Source organism: Salvelinus alpinus, chromosome 1 (assembly GCF_045679555.1).
Source record: "Salvelinus alpinus chromosome 1, SLU_Salpinus.1, whole genome shotgun sequence".
Lineage (NCBI taxonomy): Eukaryota > Metazoa > Chordata > Actinopteri > Salmoniformes > Salmonidae > Salvelinus > Salvelinus alpinus.
Window position 1 is genome coordinate 21,198,526 of NC_092086.1, and position 15,022 is coordinate 21,213,547.

A 15,022-nucleotide genomic window follows, 5' to 3' on the forward strand; every position below is an offset into this window, starting at 1 on the left:
AACTTTGGACTAATGTTTACACCCCTGGACTTGTCCAATAAGAAGCACTTACTTTTGTTTTGCGTTGCTAAGCTTTTTGAAAATGTTTTCTGTTGCATGTCCTAATGAACACGACCTTAGCGTTTTCTCTAATGCATTTACTGGGTGACTGATGTGACTGATAGACTTTTCTCACGCTGTGCATCTCAGACCAACGTGACGATCACCTCTGTGCAGATGATGTATTTTGTTTTAATTTCTGAATAATCCTGATGAAACAAACCACTGATGCCAGAGAGAAACTAAACAAAAAGACAGGTAGAGCGTTCAAGAGAGTTGTAATGTAGTCAAGGATAAGTGTATGGTTTTGGTGTCAAAATGTCATTACCTGACTCAGAAATCCAGAACTATACCACCCAGGTTTACCTGCACTCGTCCAATAAGAAATATTTATTTTAGTTTTCTGATGGGTCCTAATGAACACGACTCAGGGTTTACTCTTTTGCATGTATTGGTTGAACTTGATGTGATTGGCTGATAGACCTCTTTCTCTCTCCACTGTGTTTCTCCCTCTGGCCAGAACTTTGTTGTGAAGGCAGATGACTTGGCGCAGATTGGGGAGCTGGGTAGAGGAGCGTATGGCGTGGTGGACAAGATGAGACATGTGCCCAGTGGGCTTATCATGGCCGTCAAGGTGGGTGGAGTGCTCCAGTTAGCTCCAGGGTGCATGTTAAATGAGCCAACATTATGGAATGTTGCAGATAGAAATGCCATGAATAGAGACAAAACAATTCCTTATTCTACATGTTAGAGGCATGTTTGTTCTACATAGAATATTTGTATCTGAATGTTTCAAAATGTTGCGTTCTACTGAAACAGACATTTTAGTTTTCTGTACAGTGAATTCGGAAAGTATTCAGACCCCTTGATGTAAATAAGGTATTTCTTTTTTTGACATTTGCAAAAATGTCTTAACCAGTTTTTGCTTTGTCATTATGGGGTATTGTGTCTAGGTTGATGTGTGGGGGGGGGTATTGAATAGATTTTAGAATAAGGCTGTAACGTAACAATATGGAATAAGTCAACTGTTCTGAATACCTTCTGACGGCACTTTATCAGAGATGTTTATTAGATATTTGATAATATTAGATATGTTTTCAAAAGTCAAAACGTACATTTTCTATTTATATATCTGAGATGTTGATTAGATAAGTGTGCGTGTCATATTTTAAAGACAAGCCACACAGCTCTATCTCAACATCAACACTCCTGACCAACACAGACCTGTGCTGTTTTGACAACTCCTATGGTCATTTTGGGCTCCCGAGTGGCACAGCGGTCTAAGGCACTGCATCTCAGTGCTAGAGGCGTCACTACAGACCCTGGTTCGATTCCAGGCTGTATCACAACCGGCCGTGATTGGAAGCCCCATAGGGTGACGCACAGTTGGCCCAGCGTTGTCCAGGTTAGGGTTTGGCCGGGGTAGGCCGTCATTGTAAATAAGAATTTGTTCTAAACTTACTTGCCGAGGTAAATAAAGGTTAAATATGTTTTTTTATTTTTTATTGTCAAGCCAAACGTGGCAATGAATGACCTCTGTGCAGATGATGTATTTTGTTTTAATTTCTGAATAATCCTGATGAAAGAGACCACTGATGCCAGAGAGAAACTAAACAGGTAGTTTAACAGTAATGGATGAGGTAACGGTGTCCTATGCAGATGTCATACCAAATGTAAAGTTTATTTTCACTGGGAAGTCATAATGTTTAACAAGTGAGCCCTGAACTATATTTAATTTACACACAAATTGTAAATAGATACATTATGGAAGAGCTAATTAGTATTCCTGAGTCCATTCAAATTGCCGTGGTCTGAGCCACAGGGCTTTGTTCCTTCTAGTGATTGTATTTCTGTGACTGCCCCCCCCCAGAGGATCCGGGCCACAGTGAACACCCTGGAGCAGAAGAGACTGCTGATGGACCTGGACATCTCCATGAGGACCGTGGACTGCTTCTTCACGGTCACCTTCTACGGCGCTCTCTTCAGAGAGGTCAGCTCTCAGCACCACATCTGTAGCACAGCCTGGGTTTGCCTGGACACTGTCACTCAGCACCACATCTGTAGCACAGCCTGGGTTTGCCTGGACACTGTCACTCAGCACCACATCTGTAGCACAGCCTGGGTTTGCCTGGACACTGTCACTCAGCACCACATCTGTAGCACAGCCTGGGTTTGCCTGAACACTGTCACTCAGCACCACATCTGTAGCACAGCCTGGGTTTGCCTGGACACTGTCACTCAGCACCACATCTGTAGCACAGCCTGGGTTTGCCTGGACACTGTCACTCAGCACCACATCTGTAGCACAGACTGGGTTTGCCTGGACACTGTCACTCAGCACCACATCTGTAGCACAGCCTGGGTTTGCCTGGACACTGTCACTCAGCACCACATCTGTAGCACAGCCTGGGTTTACACAGGCAGCCCAATTATTGTATTTTACCCATTTATTGGCAAAAGTTCTGATTTGTTCAAAATACCAATTATTGGCCAAATCTGAATTGGGTTACTTGTGTAAACAGCCATAGATGGCACACCGTCACATTCGCTCTTAGTTTGTCAAATTAAGATGGAGTTATCTGGACTTCATTTTAATTGGTAAAAAAAAAAAAACTGTCCTTGTCTCATTCCCTTCATCAACTGGTTGGAAAAGACTTAACAGGTTGTTACGTTCCTCAGCAAGAAAACCAAAAATTGTCACTCAAACCGAAAGGGGAACCAAGAGTCACTGAGAACAACCAAAAGGAAACGGGTGGGGTTTTAGGAGGGGTTCTGAAGGACTCTCATGGGGGTGTCCACTGAAAGTTGACTAGCAGCATCAACTGGCACCTATGAGACACACTATATTTGCCCAAGAGGAGGCAAACGAAATCACCAAACTTAAAGACGGGAAGCAAACAAAAAAAGGTGCAACAAAACTAAATCAGGGAAGATCAGATAAAGGATTGTTATTCTAGAGTGATGGGGGGACCCAGCACAAGTGTCACACATGCTGACTAACGAGATGGGGGAACCAGCACAGGTGTAACACGTGCTGACTAACGAGATGGGGGGGGACCAGCACTTGGCCACTTCTTTCTGCCGTCAAATACATTTTCAATTCAGTTGGGTTTTCAAACTACGATTAAAAGTAGTCTCCTCTGTATCAGTCATGGAAGGACTTATTTGGTTTTCTTTGTGTGTTTTTGTGTGTGTCACACTGACCTCTGTGCAGATGATGTATTTTGTTTTAATTTCTGAATAATCCTGATGAAAGAAACCGCTGATGCCAGAGAGAGAGAAACAAACAGGCTGAGTATTTAAAGAGGTAGTTCTATAGTAATAGGCGTTGTCTCTGCGTTGCCAGGGTGACGTGTGGATCTGCATGGAGCTGATGGACACGTCTCTGGATAAGTTCTACAAGCAGGTGATAGATAAAGGCATGACCATCCCTGAAGACATCCTGGGGAAGATCACTGTCGCGGTGAGTGGACACCTGGGTCGTGTTCATCAGGGCACGCAATGGAGATCATTTAAAAAATGATTTGCAATGGAAAACAAATGAGTTTCTTATTGGTCCAGGTAGTCCCTCCCTGTTTCAGTTTTTATTCTGTTTGGTGCCTAATGAGCACAACCCTGCAGGGTTACTGAGTAATGCTTATAGGTACAGTATAACGTCACACTGAACTCTGTGCAGATGATGTATTTGTTTTAATTTCTGAATAATCCTGATGAAAGAAACCACTGATGCCAGAGAGAGAACAGAACAGAAAAACATGCACAATAGTGAAGTACACTGTCCTGTTATGATTTATATTGTCATCTGTAAAAAGTGTCCACACCAGCTTGTTGTGATGCTGTATAAGGAACAGTCACACAGTTCCCTCAGGTTATCTGGAATTATGTCATTAAAATGCAGTGTGTAACTGCTTCTTTCTCTCTCTCCAGATCGTCAAGGCTTTGGAGCATCTGCATAACAAACTTTCAGTGATACACCGAGGTAAATGAAGGATACGATTTTGTTAGCTTGCTGAGCTAAAACCAAGGCAAACATAGCTCCCCAAGTTAACACAAGTCTTCATGTCTTGGGCACAGTTACTCATCACTCGACCACCTCCTTTACCCATGTTGATCTGAAATGGTCCTTTATTTTATTTGTATTTTTTTTTTACCTTCACCACAGTTGTTGGGACTAAACTATTCCTTATTATGAAAAATATTCTTAATTGTTTTAAAATCGAACCTTTGTGCAGATGTGAAACCGTCCAACGTGCTGATCAACACACAGGGCCAGGTGAAGATGTGTGACTTTGGCATCAGCGGCCACCTGGTGGACTCTGTGGCCAAGACCATGGACGCCGGCTGCAAGCCCTACATGGCGGTGAGTAGGAATGGGGGAGAGAGAGAGGTGGGTGAGCTCTGACACCTTCTCGGCCATGTTCAGTAGGCACCAAGGTTTCTGTTAGCCAGTAATAGACGGCTTTTGGTATGAAAAAATTTGAAAAGCCCAAAAAATGTAGCTGCCGAGGGACAAAATAAAAAATCCTATTGCAAAATAATACTTTTTAGCCTATTCATTGGTGGAAATACCAGTCGACGTAAATGCATTTGACCGGTCATGCTTACAGTAAATTCGTAAAGTATTCAGACCTTATTTAAAAATGGATTCAATTCATTAATTTTTTTAGAAATATTTGCAAATGTATTACAAATAGAAATACCTTACTTGCATAAGCTTTCAGACCCTTTGCTATGAGACTCCAAATTGAGCTCAGGTGCATCCTGTTTCCATTGATCATCCTTGAGAGGTTTCTACAACTTGATTGGAGTCCACTTGTGGTAAATTGTGTTTCCCATTTATATATGCAACGGTATGTGTAGGCTTCAGTGCGTCACACACCACTTTGAAATGAGCTGGAGGCAGTATGCATTTTGAAAACATACTTACATGTAATTGTTTGAAACCTGAATGTTTTACTTCATATTATGAGACATGTCTTACCTTCCTTCAAAGTAAAACCCGACCATAGAAACGTGGTGGCAATTATTTTATAGACTTCCATATGCCATTGAAACCAGTAGCATATTCGACTTTCTTTCATTGTCCAGTAGCCAAAGGCACAATCCTCGTCATGTTAGCAACCCATGCTAGTTGTTGCATCTTTAGTTCTCCCCTCTTTCTAAATTGTGTGTGCGGTGCGATTTGACAACGGTGTTTTCGTGCTAATTGCATTATGGAATGAACTTCCGCGTATAACCTACTGCCATGTGCTCATTGCTGCGCTTATAATGTGAAGAAATAAAAGTTTATCCACATTTTAAGTTAACGTTCGGCTCTGTAGCATCAGCCTCGTTATTTGTTTTTATGTAGCCTAAGTCTACTGGTTGTATGAATTAGGGATCCTTCGTCCCAGAATCTGGTTGGAAAAGGCCATTTCTTTCTCGCACAGAACGATAAACTGACCAATAGAATAGGTCAACATTTCTGCTATGGGGGGTACTAGATTGACATAGGCTAGTGATGTAGCTGTTTGTTATTCGTCTCGTCTTCGTCTCTTGGCTGAGGAGAAGGAAACATGACAGTCACTCTAACATCTTCAAAGTGTTCATCAGAATTATAAGGAGGCACACCGTTATATCCTGGAGTGGCATGTTCTGTTAAAATGAATAACCATCATGTAAAAGTGACTTCAATGGGTGGACTCCCTAATCAGATTACACACCCAATGTCTACATTTCGTGACTGTCTGTTTAAATTAAAATGCTGCTGGTCAAATGTCCTGCGCCACATTTTCCTGAAGGGAAACCCCGTGCTTCTACACCTGCATTCCTTGCTGTTTGGGGTTTTAGGCTGGGTTTCTGTACATCACTTTGTGACATCAGCTGATGTAAGAAGGGCTTTATAAATAAATTTGAATTTAGAGAAGTTTGACACGTAAGAAATAAAATGAAACGTCCATATCGGACAAGTTCATGTGGTACCTCCTACGTTTCCATTTTGTGCCGACTGAACACGACCCTGGTTGCAGCCGCAGCGTAAGGCCTCTTCAGTCATTGGCCAGATTCCAGGTTCTTTTTCGTGGTCAAGCTGTGCCTCTCAGAAGATTGCTTCATCATATTGATGTGGTTCCTGAGATGCTAAACGTGACGATCACCTCTGTGCAGATGATGTATTTGTTTTAATTTCTGAATAATCCTGATGAAAGAAACCACTGATGCCAGAGAGACTAAACAGAACAACAGGGAGAGTGTGTTGAACAGTGATGCCAGAGAGACTAAACAGAACAACAGGGAGAGAGTGTTGAACAGTGATGCCAGAGAGACTAAACAGAACAACAGGGAGAGTGTGTTGAACAGCGATGCCAGAGAGACTAAACAGAACAACAGGGAGAGTGTGTTGAACAGTGATGCCAGAGAGACTAAACAGAACAACAGGGAGAGTGTGTTGAACAGCGATGCCAGAGAGACTAAACAGAACAACAGGGAGAGTGTGTTGAACAGTGATGCCAGAGAGACTAAACAGAACAACAGGGAGAGTGTGTTGAACAGCGATGCCAGAGAGACTAAACAGAACAACAGGGAGAGTGTGTTGAACAGCGATGCCAGAGAGACTAAACAGAACAACAGGGAGAGTGTGTTGAACAGCGATGCCAGAGAGACTAAACAGAACAACAGGGAGAGTGTGTTGAACAGCGATGCCAGAGAGACTAAACAGAACAACAGGGAGAGTGTGTTGAACAGTGATGCCAGAGAGACTAAACAGAACAACAGGGAGAGAGTGTTGAACAGTGATGCCAGAGAGACTAAACAGAACAACAGGGAGAGTGTGTTGAACAGCGATGCCAGAGAGACTAAACAGAACAACAGGGAGAGTGTGTTGAACAGCGATGCCAGAGAGACTAAACAGAACAACAGGGAGAGAGTGTTGAACAGTGATGCCAGAGAGACTAAACAGAACAACAGGGAGAGAGTGTTGAACAGTGATGCCAGAGAGACTAAACAGAACAACAGGGAGAGAGTGTTGAACAGTGATGCCAGAGAGACTAAACAGAACAACAGGGAGAGAGTGTTGAACAGTGATGCCAGAGAGACTAAACAGAACAACAGGGAGAGAGTGTTGAACAGTGATAGAGTGAGGAGGACTGGGGAGAGGTGGCTCTGACACCGTCTGGGCCACGCTCAGTAGGCAGCGCATGGAAAACGTCCAACACAACAAAAAGACTTAACACGACCCTGGTCTAGTTGTGGTTGGGAGCGCACTGCCTGAATGAAATAGGATTGGTGCTTGTTGTGTTGATGTGGTTGTTATATGTTACGGTGGTATTCTTATCCTATGTGATGGCGTTGGTGTCATTATGTCATGGTGTTGATGTGGTTATGTTACAGTGATGTCTATGTGATGGCGTTGGTGTCATTATGTCATGGTGTTGATAGTGTTTTCATTCCCTGGGTTTCAGCCGGAACGGATAAACCCCGACCTCAACCAGAAAGGCTACAGCGTCAAGTCAGACATCTGGAGTCTAGGAATCACAATGGTGAGTCACAGACATGATTGGGACCAAATCCTGGATTGAGATCATGTGAACTGTGCATTAACGTCAAATGACATCCATTCATCTCAAATCGGTTTTCTACCAGGAACAACCACACCAATTCTTTCAACAGCAGGGTCATGTTCATCAGGCACCAAACAAGAAAATGGGACTGAAACGGAGAGGGGCTACCTGAATTTATGTGATTGTTTTCTGTTGCAACGTTAGTTTGTAACGGTGTGTCCTAATGAATACAACCCTGTTCTGAGTGACGATTCTACTGTATTGTCACATGTTTCTTTATGACGGTAAATACCAGTCTCCATAGTTGAAAGATGAGCTTCTGCCTGCCTCTCTCTGTGGGTTAACAAACCTCTGTCTGGTCCTCTGCCCCAGATTGAGCTGGCCATCCTGAAGTTCCCCTATGACTCGTGGGGTACACCCTTCCAGCAACTGAAGCAGGTAGTGGATGAGCCCTCTCCACAGCTGCCCTCGGACCGCTTCTCCCCCGAGTTTGTGGACTTCAGCTCCCAGTGGTGAGCCCATCTCTCTCTCTCTCTGTCTGCATTCCAAATGGCACCATCTCTGTTTAGTACGGATGGATATGACAACTCAACATCAAACCTTTTTAACCAGAGGTCACCTTTTTTCCCCCCAAATAATGTGAAAGTATTTGGTGGAATGGTTCCACGCTGAAAATATACAGAAACATTAGTTTGAAAAAGACAAGCGTGTTTTCATAAGAATTATTAAGCCTAAACCTACTAAACCAAACTGATGTCGTGGCCGTAATTCATCACTGTGAGCATTGTTCAACGTTGTGAATCCATTTTGAAAATTCCAAAGAACAGGCAGAATAAACTAAATGGAACATCTGTAGGCCTATATCGAAAAGACAGATTTTGGTTTGTAACCCTGAAGAAATTGTATTTCAACGTTTCAAACTGAGCCCTGTTTCAAACTGAGCCCTGGTTGAGAATAACTGTCCCAGATGCACGTCACTTCACACTGGCAACTTTTTTTCATTTGGAAAAAGATTCTGTTGTGTTTTCTTGTTATATTAGCTAATGTTTTTGCTCTACAATAGGTGTCTTGACTGTGATGAGTGCTCAGGAAATGAACAGAACAAGGCTATGCCATTGCAAAGCCATAGACTTCTACATGCAAGCGCCCCTGCTGAGGTTACTGCCTTTTAGAAGATTGTGTTTCACCATATAATATAACCAGTTGATATTATGGTTTCAAGAAATGAATCTTAAATGGCAATTGTTTTATTGACTGAATATATATATATAAAATCTGTAATGGTTATGATATATTAGGCACTGTTGGCATAGATATACGCGCACATATTTATCCTTGTGTTCTAAAAGTTTTAAAAAATATATATTTTCTCCATTCTGAGTACTGCGAGTAAAAATCCTGCGAGTACTCGAACAGTAAAAAAAAAAAAAGTAGAATGCCCGTCCCTACTATTAAGTGCACTACCTTTGACCAGGACCTATAGGAGTAGGGTTTAGAGCCCTGGTCAAAAGTAGTGCACTGTATAGGGTGCTGCCTGTCTGGCCTTACTGATGAGGCAGTTGAACCAAACACCACCAGGTGGCACTGCCCTGCTGTCCCCTCCCTGTGGGTCCGGGCCTGGGCACTGCCCTGCTGTCCCGTCCCTGTGGGTCCGGGCCTGGGCCCTGCCCTGCTGTCCCCTCCCTGTGGGTCCGGGCCTGGGCGCTGCCCTGCTGTCACCTCCCTGTGGGTCCGGGCCTGGGCGCTGCCCTGCTGTCCCCTCCCTGTGGGTCCGGGCCTGGGCGCTGCCCTGCTGTCCCCTCCCTGTGGGTCCGGGCCTGGGCGCTGCCCTGCTGTCCCCTCCCTGTGGGTCCGGGCCTGGGCGCTGCCCTGCTGTCCCCTCCCTGTGGGTCCGGGCCTGGGCGCTGCCCTGCTGTCCCCTCCCTGTGGGTCCGGGCCTGGGCGCTGCCCTGCTGTCCCCTCCCTGTGGGTCCGGGCCTGGGCGCTGCCCTGCTGTCCCCTCCCTGTGGGTCCGGGCCTGGGCGCTGCCCTGCTGTCCCCTCCCTGTGGGTCCGGGCCTGGGCGCTGCCCTGCTGTCCCCTCCCTGTGGGTCCGGGCCTGGGCGCTGCCCTGCTGTCCCCTCCCTGTGGGTCCGGGCCTGGGCGCTGCCCTGCTGTCCCCTCCCTGTGGGTCCGGGCCTGGGCCCTGCCCTGCTGTCCCCTCCCTGTGGGTCCGGGCCTGGGCCCTGCCCTGCTGTCCCCTCCCTGTGGGTCCGGGCCTGGGCGCTGCCCTGCTGTCCCCTCCCTGTGGGTCCGGGCCTGGGCGCTGCCCTGCTGTCACCTCCCTGTGGGTCCGGGCCTGGGCGCTGCCCTGCTGTCCCCTCCCTGTGGGTCCGGGCCTGGGCGCTGCCCTGCTGTCCCCTCCCTGTGGGTCCGGGCCTGGGCGCTGCCCTGCTGTCCCCTCCCTGTGGGTCCGGGCCTGGGCGCTGCCCTGCTGTCCCCTCCCTGTGGGTCCGGGCCTGGGCGCTGCCCTGCTGTCCCCTCCCTGTGGGTCCGGGCCTGGGCGCTGCCCTGCTGTCCCCTCCCTGTGGGTCCGGGCCTGGGCGCTGCCCTGCTGTCCCCTCCCTGTGGGTCCGGGCCTGGGCGCTGCCCTGCTGTCCCCTCCCTGTGGGTCCGGGCCTGGGCGCTGCCCTGCTGTCCCCTCCCTGTGGGTCCGGGCCTGGGCGCTGCCCTGCTGTCCCCTCCCTGTGGGTCCGGGCCTGGGCGCTGCCCTGCTGTCCCCTCCCTGTGGGTCTGGGCCTGGGCCCTGCCCTGCTGTCCCGTCCCTGTGGGTCTGGGCCTGGGCCCTGCCCTGCTGTCCCCTCCCTGTGGGTCCGGGCCTGGGCACTGCCCTGCTGTCCCCTCCCTGTGGGTCCGGGCCTGGGCACTGCCCTGCTGTCCCCTCCCTGTGGGTCCGGGCCTGGGCACTGCCCTGCTGTCCCCTCCCTGTGGGTCCAGGCCTGGGCACTGCCCTGCTGTCCCCTCCCTGTGGGTCCAGGCCTGGGCACTGCCCTGCTGTCCCCTCCCTGTGGGTCCGGGCCTGGGCACTGCCCTGCTGTCCCCTCCCTGTGGGTCCGGGCCTGGGCACTGCCCTGCTGTCCCCTTCCTGTGGGTCCAGGCCTGGGCACTGGGTCACCTTCAGCCTGTGCATCTCTGACTGCTACAACATATGTGGTTGGTGAGACTGATTGTGGGACTTCCTGGTTAAATAAAAGCATTTTAACCTTCTCCAGACATGATCAGATCTGTTTATCTGCCCAGTGTGAATGCAACCTGGGGGGAAATGACCTGGAAATGAATCCACCTACATTTTTGGGGATGACCCAGTTGTCCTGACCTAGTCCCGCCTTGGCCCGCTCTATAAATGTCGTGCTGTAGCTTTCATGTAGACTTATCTGGTGTAAATGTGTTTTGGTGTACTTAGTGTTGCACAATTAGGGCAACCTTCTCAGGTTGGAGGATTCTGGATTTCCTGCTTATTCCTTCCTGATTCTGGGAATCTCCTAACCGGGATATCTGGGAAAGTTATCAGAATGTTGTCCTCAAACAGGCTTGATGTGTTGGGGGCTCTTACTAAAGGTATATTTTAAGAAGTGTCCAGTATTGAGGTATGTTTCTCAGTTCTTTGTTTTGTTTTCTCTCTGCAGCTTAAGAAAGAAACCCAACGAGAGACCCGCCTACACAGAATTAATGGTTGGTTTTAGATCCTCATAAGCATTTGTTTAAATCTGACCGGTGAATACGTGTAATGTTGTTGGATTGTAGGTGTTGTTTTTCTCTCTTCATTCACAGCGTCTTTGTAAAGGCTCACTTCCTGTCTCTGTTTCCTCTTTGTTATGTGTCCACAAGAGGACAGGCTTACCCAAGTGTTTAGTCAAACCATGATGATGATGTATTCTTGTATTTAAATATTGTGTGTAAATGTGTACTTTCTGTTGGACTAGTGTTTATTTTAGGAATTGTTGACTCATGGTGTTTTCTCATGTGTGTTTTTTTTACAGCAACACCGCTTTTTCACCCTGCATGACTCCAAAGAGACGGACGTAGCCAGCTTTGTCAAGATCATCCTGGCAGACTGACACGCCCCTCCACCCACCAGGGTAGGAGGTAGGGACTTCTCCACCCACCCACCAATCCAAGGCCTTTCAGAAAGCTCACTGGAATTAATCTGCCACACAACTCCAACTTCCGGTCCCCCTACCTACTCCCACAGGGTTTCCCCAAAGACTGACTACAGCTCCCAGAGGCCACGTGGGAAAGCGCTTGTAATATGAACTCAAGATGTTGATGGTGTCCACCCAAACTGGAGACTCGCCCACAGGTCCAACAAACCTTTCCCTCACTCTACTCCTACAAACTGAACTGAATCAAACTCCTCACTCTACCACTTTTCTGATTTCTGATTGGACCGTGTCTGTCAGCAGGAAGAGAATCTCTCTTTACACATACTGTATGTCCATCATTCTGAATTACACAGAAAGTGAAAAAGAATTCGGTGAAATGTGTACGTCTCTGTATAATGAATTGAAAAGATATATATTTTTCATTTATGCGTTTTTGTTTTTGTGATACAGTTTGTAATACTGTATATTTTCATCAAATATGAATTTAAGGGAGTGTCTTTACTCTTTCTGAATCGTATCATGAGGGGAAGAGGTGACCTACATTTCTCCTCTCGCCTTCTGGTGATTGGTCAGTAATGGGACGGCAGATGCTGTCGTCGGGCAGGGTTTTGGGAGGCTCTGGAGGGGTCAGACGAAGTAAGTTTCTTTTGTAGGGGGAAGTTCAAAGGTGAAAGTGTGACTGGGGGCCCTGTACAAAAGGAATTGCAAGTCCTACCTAGGTCTCTTTGGTGGCATGGGAATGCGAGGCATCTGTTATCATCTGACCCTATATACAACCCCCTCACCCATCTGTATACGCCCCTCTGCCCCGCCCCTTGCTGACTGCTCTGTCACCAAGAGTGTTGTGAAGAGTATGTGAACAGTGTATTCTCATATAGTACATGGACTTGTAATTGAGGGAATGATAATCTAACTATCCAGACTATACTGTATCTTCCAGTCCCTCTGAGCCATTTTAAAAGCTGTATTTTCATGATTAATTAGGACTATTATCACTTGGTTTCCTGGATGTGGTTGGGGGCTGCTGTTTGACCCATTTTAACTTTTTAATTTTATATTTTTCTCAATTTCCTTTTCCCGAGTGCTGGACAGGAGCATGTCAGTATCGTGTTTCATCCCCGAAGCACAGAGAGGTCTACGAAGCCTCATGCCTTACACGTACAGTATGTTAGGGGAAATAATTTATGTGTGTTGAAGATGTAAATACTATTTTGGACAACTTTTTCTCTTTTTAAATGTAACGTTGGCAACGTGGCGGCAGAGTGGACGTGTAGTCGTGTGCTATGCGGCTGATTGATGTGTACTCGTTGGTTTTAATGCAGTCGGTGTGTGAGAGGCAAACGCAGCCCGCTGACTCCTCCTGTAATCATCTGTCTGTTTGATCGATCTGCTGCAGCCACCTCTCAGGTTTCAATGCCCTGCTTTAAGTCAGCGGAGGCGGCCATGTTTATTTCCCCACCATGTTGTACCTCTCTTCAGCGCTGGGTTGTGTTCATTAGGCACCAAACGGAAGAAAACAAACAGTGAGGAACTACCTGGACTTGGTCCGAATAAGAAACGCTAATGTTCGGTTCCTCGTTGCAAAATGCTAAACGCTTCCCGTTGCATGCCCCAATGAACGCAACCCTTTATGGTGGAAGACTACTTATGTGTGAGATCATGCTAGGCTGTGAATGGGTACCTGCCATCTAGGCTTGAATCCCAAATCGACCCCCTAATCCCTAGACAATCATCTAGGTCTGAGACCGATTTGGAGGTATGAGCACTATAACAAGGTGAAGCGATCACCATATTGGTTAAAGTTTCCACTCCATACTTTATAGAAGTGCCCTAGGGAGTAGGGAGGCTCTGGGTTGATCTGGAACTCAACCCTCTGGACTCTGCTATGCAGTGGCCCTTTGATCAGGACTATGAGAATCCTGCCATGTGACCACCAGTGGTAGTGGTGACACATGCCCTTAGTGTTTTTAGGGTGCGTCCAAAAGGATGCCCTATTTCCTATCTCTTCTTTCTAGGGAACCGGGTGCCATTTCAGACGCAGCCCTGGTCTGTAACTGGTAAGCCTATCCGGTCTTCTCTCAGCCTCTCTGACATACATTGTAGTGGGCTTCTTATCAAAGTTGGTGGATGAGGAGTATTTATAATATGTGAGTAAAGAAGGGAAAGCAAATAAAGAGCTGCTGTGATTTGACCTTTTTTTTTCTTCTTGTCGGCCATCTTAAAAATGGGCCACTGTAATCCTCGGAAAAGTTCCGTTCCACTTTTTAGTTCCGTAAAGCAGACTAGAGCAGTGAACAACACATTAGAACATAGCTTGATGGGCCTTTTGATGGGCCCATTCACAATGTGTTCATGGCTATCCGACTGAAGGTGTTAGTTCTTTATGGGTTACTTTGTAGTTTGTGAAGCTTAAGGATCTAGATGTGGAGCGGGATTATTCCAAATAGTACAGAGGCTCCTCACAACACACTGATTCCTTATGTGTTGAGAAGATTGAGTAATACAGGGTGGATGGAACTGTACAGGCTGACTGGGTGGATGGAACTGTACAGGCTGATGACAGTGGATGGAACTGTACAGGGTGGATGGAACTGTACAGGCTGACTGGGTGGATGGAACTGTACAGGGTGGATGGAGCTGTACAGGCTGACTGGATGGATGGAACTGTACAGGCTGATGACAGTGGATGGAACTGTACAGGCTGATGACAGTGGATGGAACTGTACAGGCTGATGACTTGGTGGATGGAACTGTACAGGGTGATGACTGGGTGGATGGAACTGTACAGGCGGATGACTGGGTGGATGGAACTGATGGTCTACCTCTCTCATTCACTCTACAGAACCACCCAATGACGCAGTGGCATGACAAACTTGAACTGTGGGAAGACAAAATAAATGCTTTCTTCTTAAATAAAATGTGTCCTTGTCAATTACTGTTATCGCACCAAACTTCTTGAGTGTCCCGTTTTATCATTCGTTGACCAGGATCGTAGAATCGTGATTAAATCAAAGTTTATTGGTCGCATACACAGTTTAGCAGATGTTATAGCGAGTGCAGCCAAATGCTTGTTACTAGCTCCGAACAGTGCAGCAGAAATGTCAAACAAGAAGTCAAATGTCAGAACGAGACCAGTTAACAACCCAAATAACACTCAGTAATCCAAATGCAATCTATACGTCTATACTAGTGTTGACACGATACCAGAATTTTGACTTCCATACCAGGTTTTGCTGAGGGGGATACCAGGTTTATTATACTCGATACCAGTGGAGGCTGCTGAGGGGGATACCAGGTTTATTATACT

General features: G+C 46.7%; 1 protein-coding gene across 3 annotated transcripts in view; it reads left to right on the top strand.

Moving 5' to 3' along the window:
- The window catches only part of LOC139578359 (dual specificity mitogen-activated protein kinase kinase 6-like), a 29,833-nt gene extending 15,927 nt beyond the window's left edge, over positions 1-13,906 (top strand). For 2 of the 3 annotated variants that reach the window (XM_071405876.1, XM_071406052.1), the window contains 9 exons: positions 560-673; positions 1,910-2,029; positions 3,386-3,502; positions 3,967-4,018; positions 4,272-4,399; positions 7,476-7,553; positions 7,947-8,086; positions 11,239-11,284; positions 11,593-13,906. In XM_071405876.1, coding sequence (XP_071261977.1) covers positions 560-673; positions 1,910-2,029; positions 3,386-3,502; positions 3,967-4,018; positions 4,272-4,399; positions 7,476-7,553; positions 7,947-8,086; positions 11,239-11,284; positions 11,593-11,670 — 873 coding nt within the window. In that variant the 3' untranslated portion in view covers positions 11,671-13,906. The remainder of the gene's footprint in view (positions 1-559; positions 674-1,909; positions 2,030-3,385; positions 3,503-3,966; positions 4,019-4,271; positions 4,400-7,475; positions 7,554-7,946; positions 8,087-11,238; positions 11,285-11,592) is intronic. The other variant, XM_071405966.1, reaches the window with a different exon arrangement.
- The last annotated feature ends 1,116 nt before the right edge of the window (positions 13,907-15,022 follow it).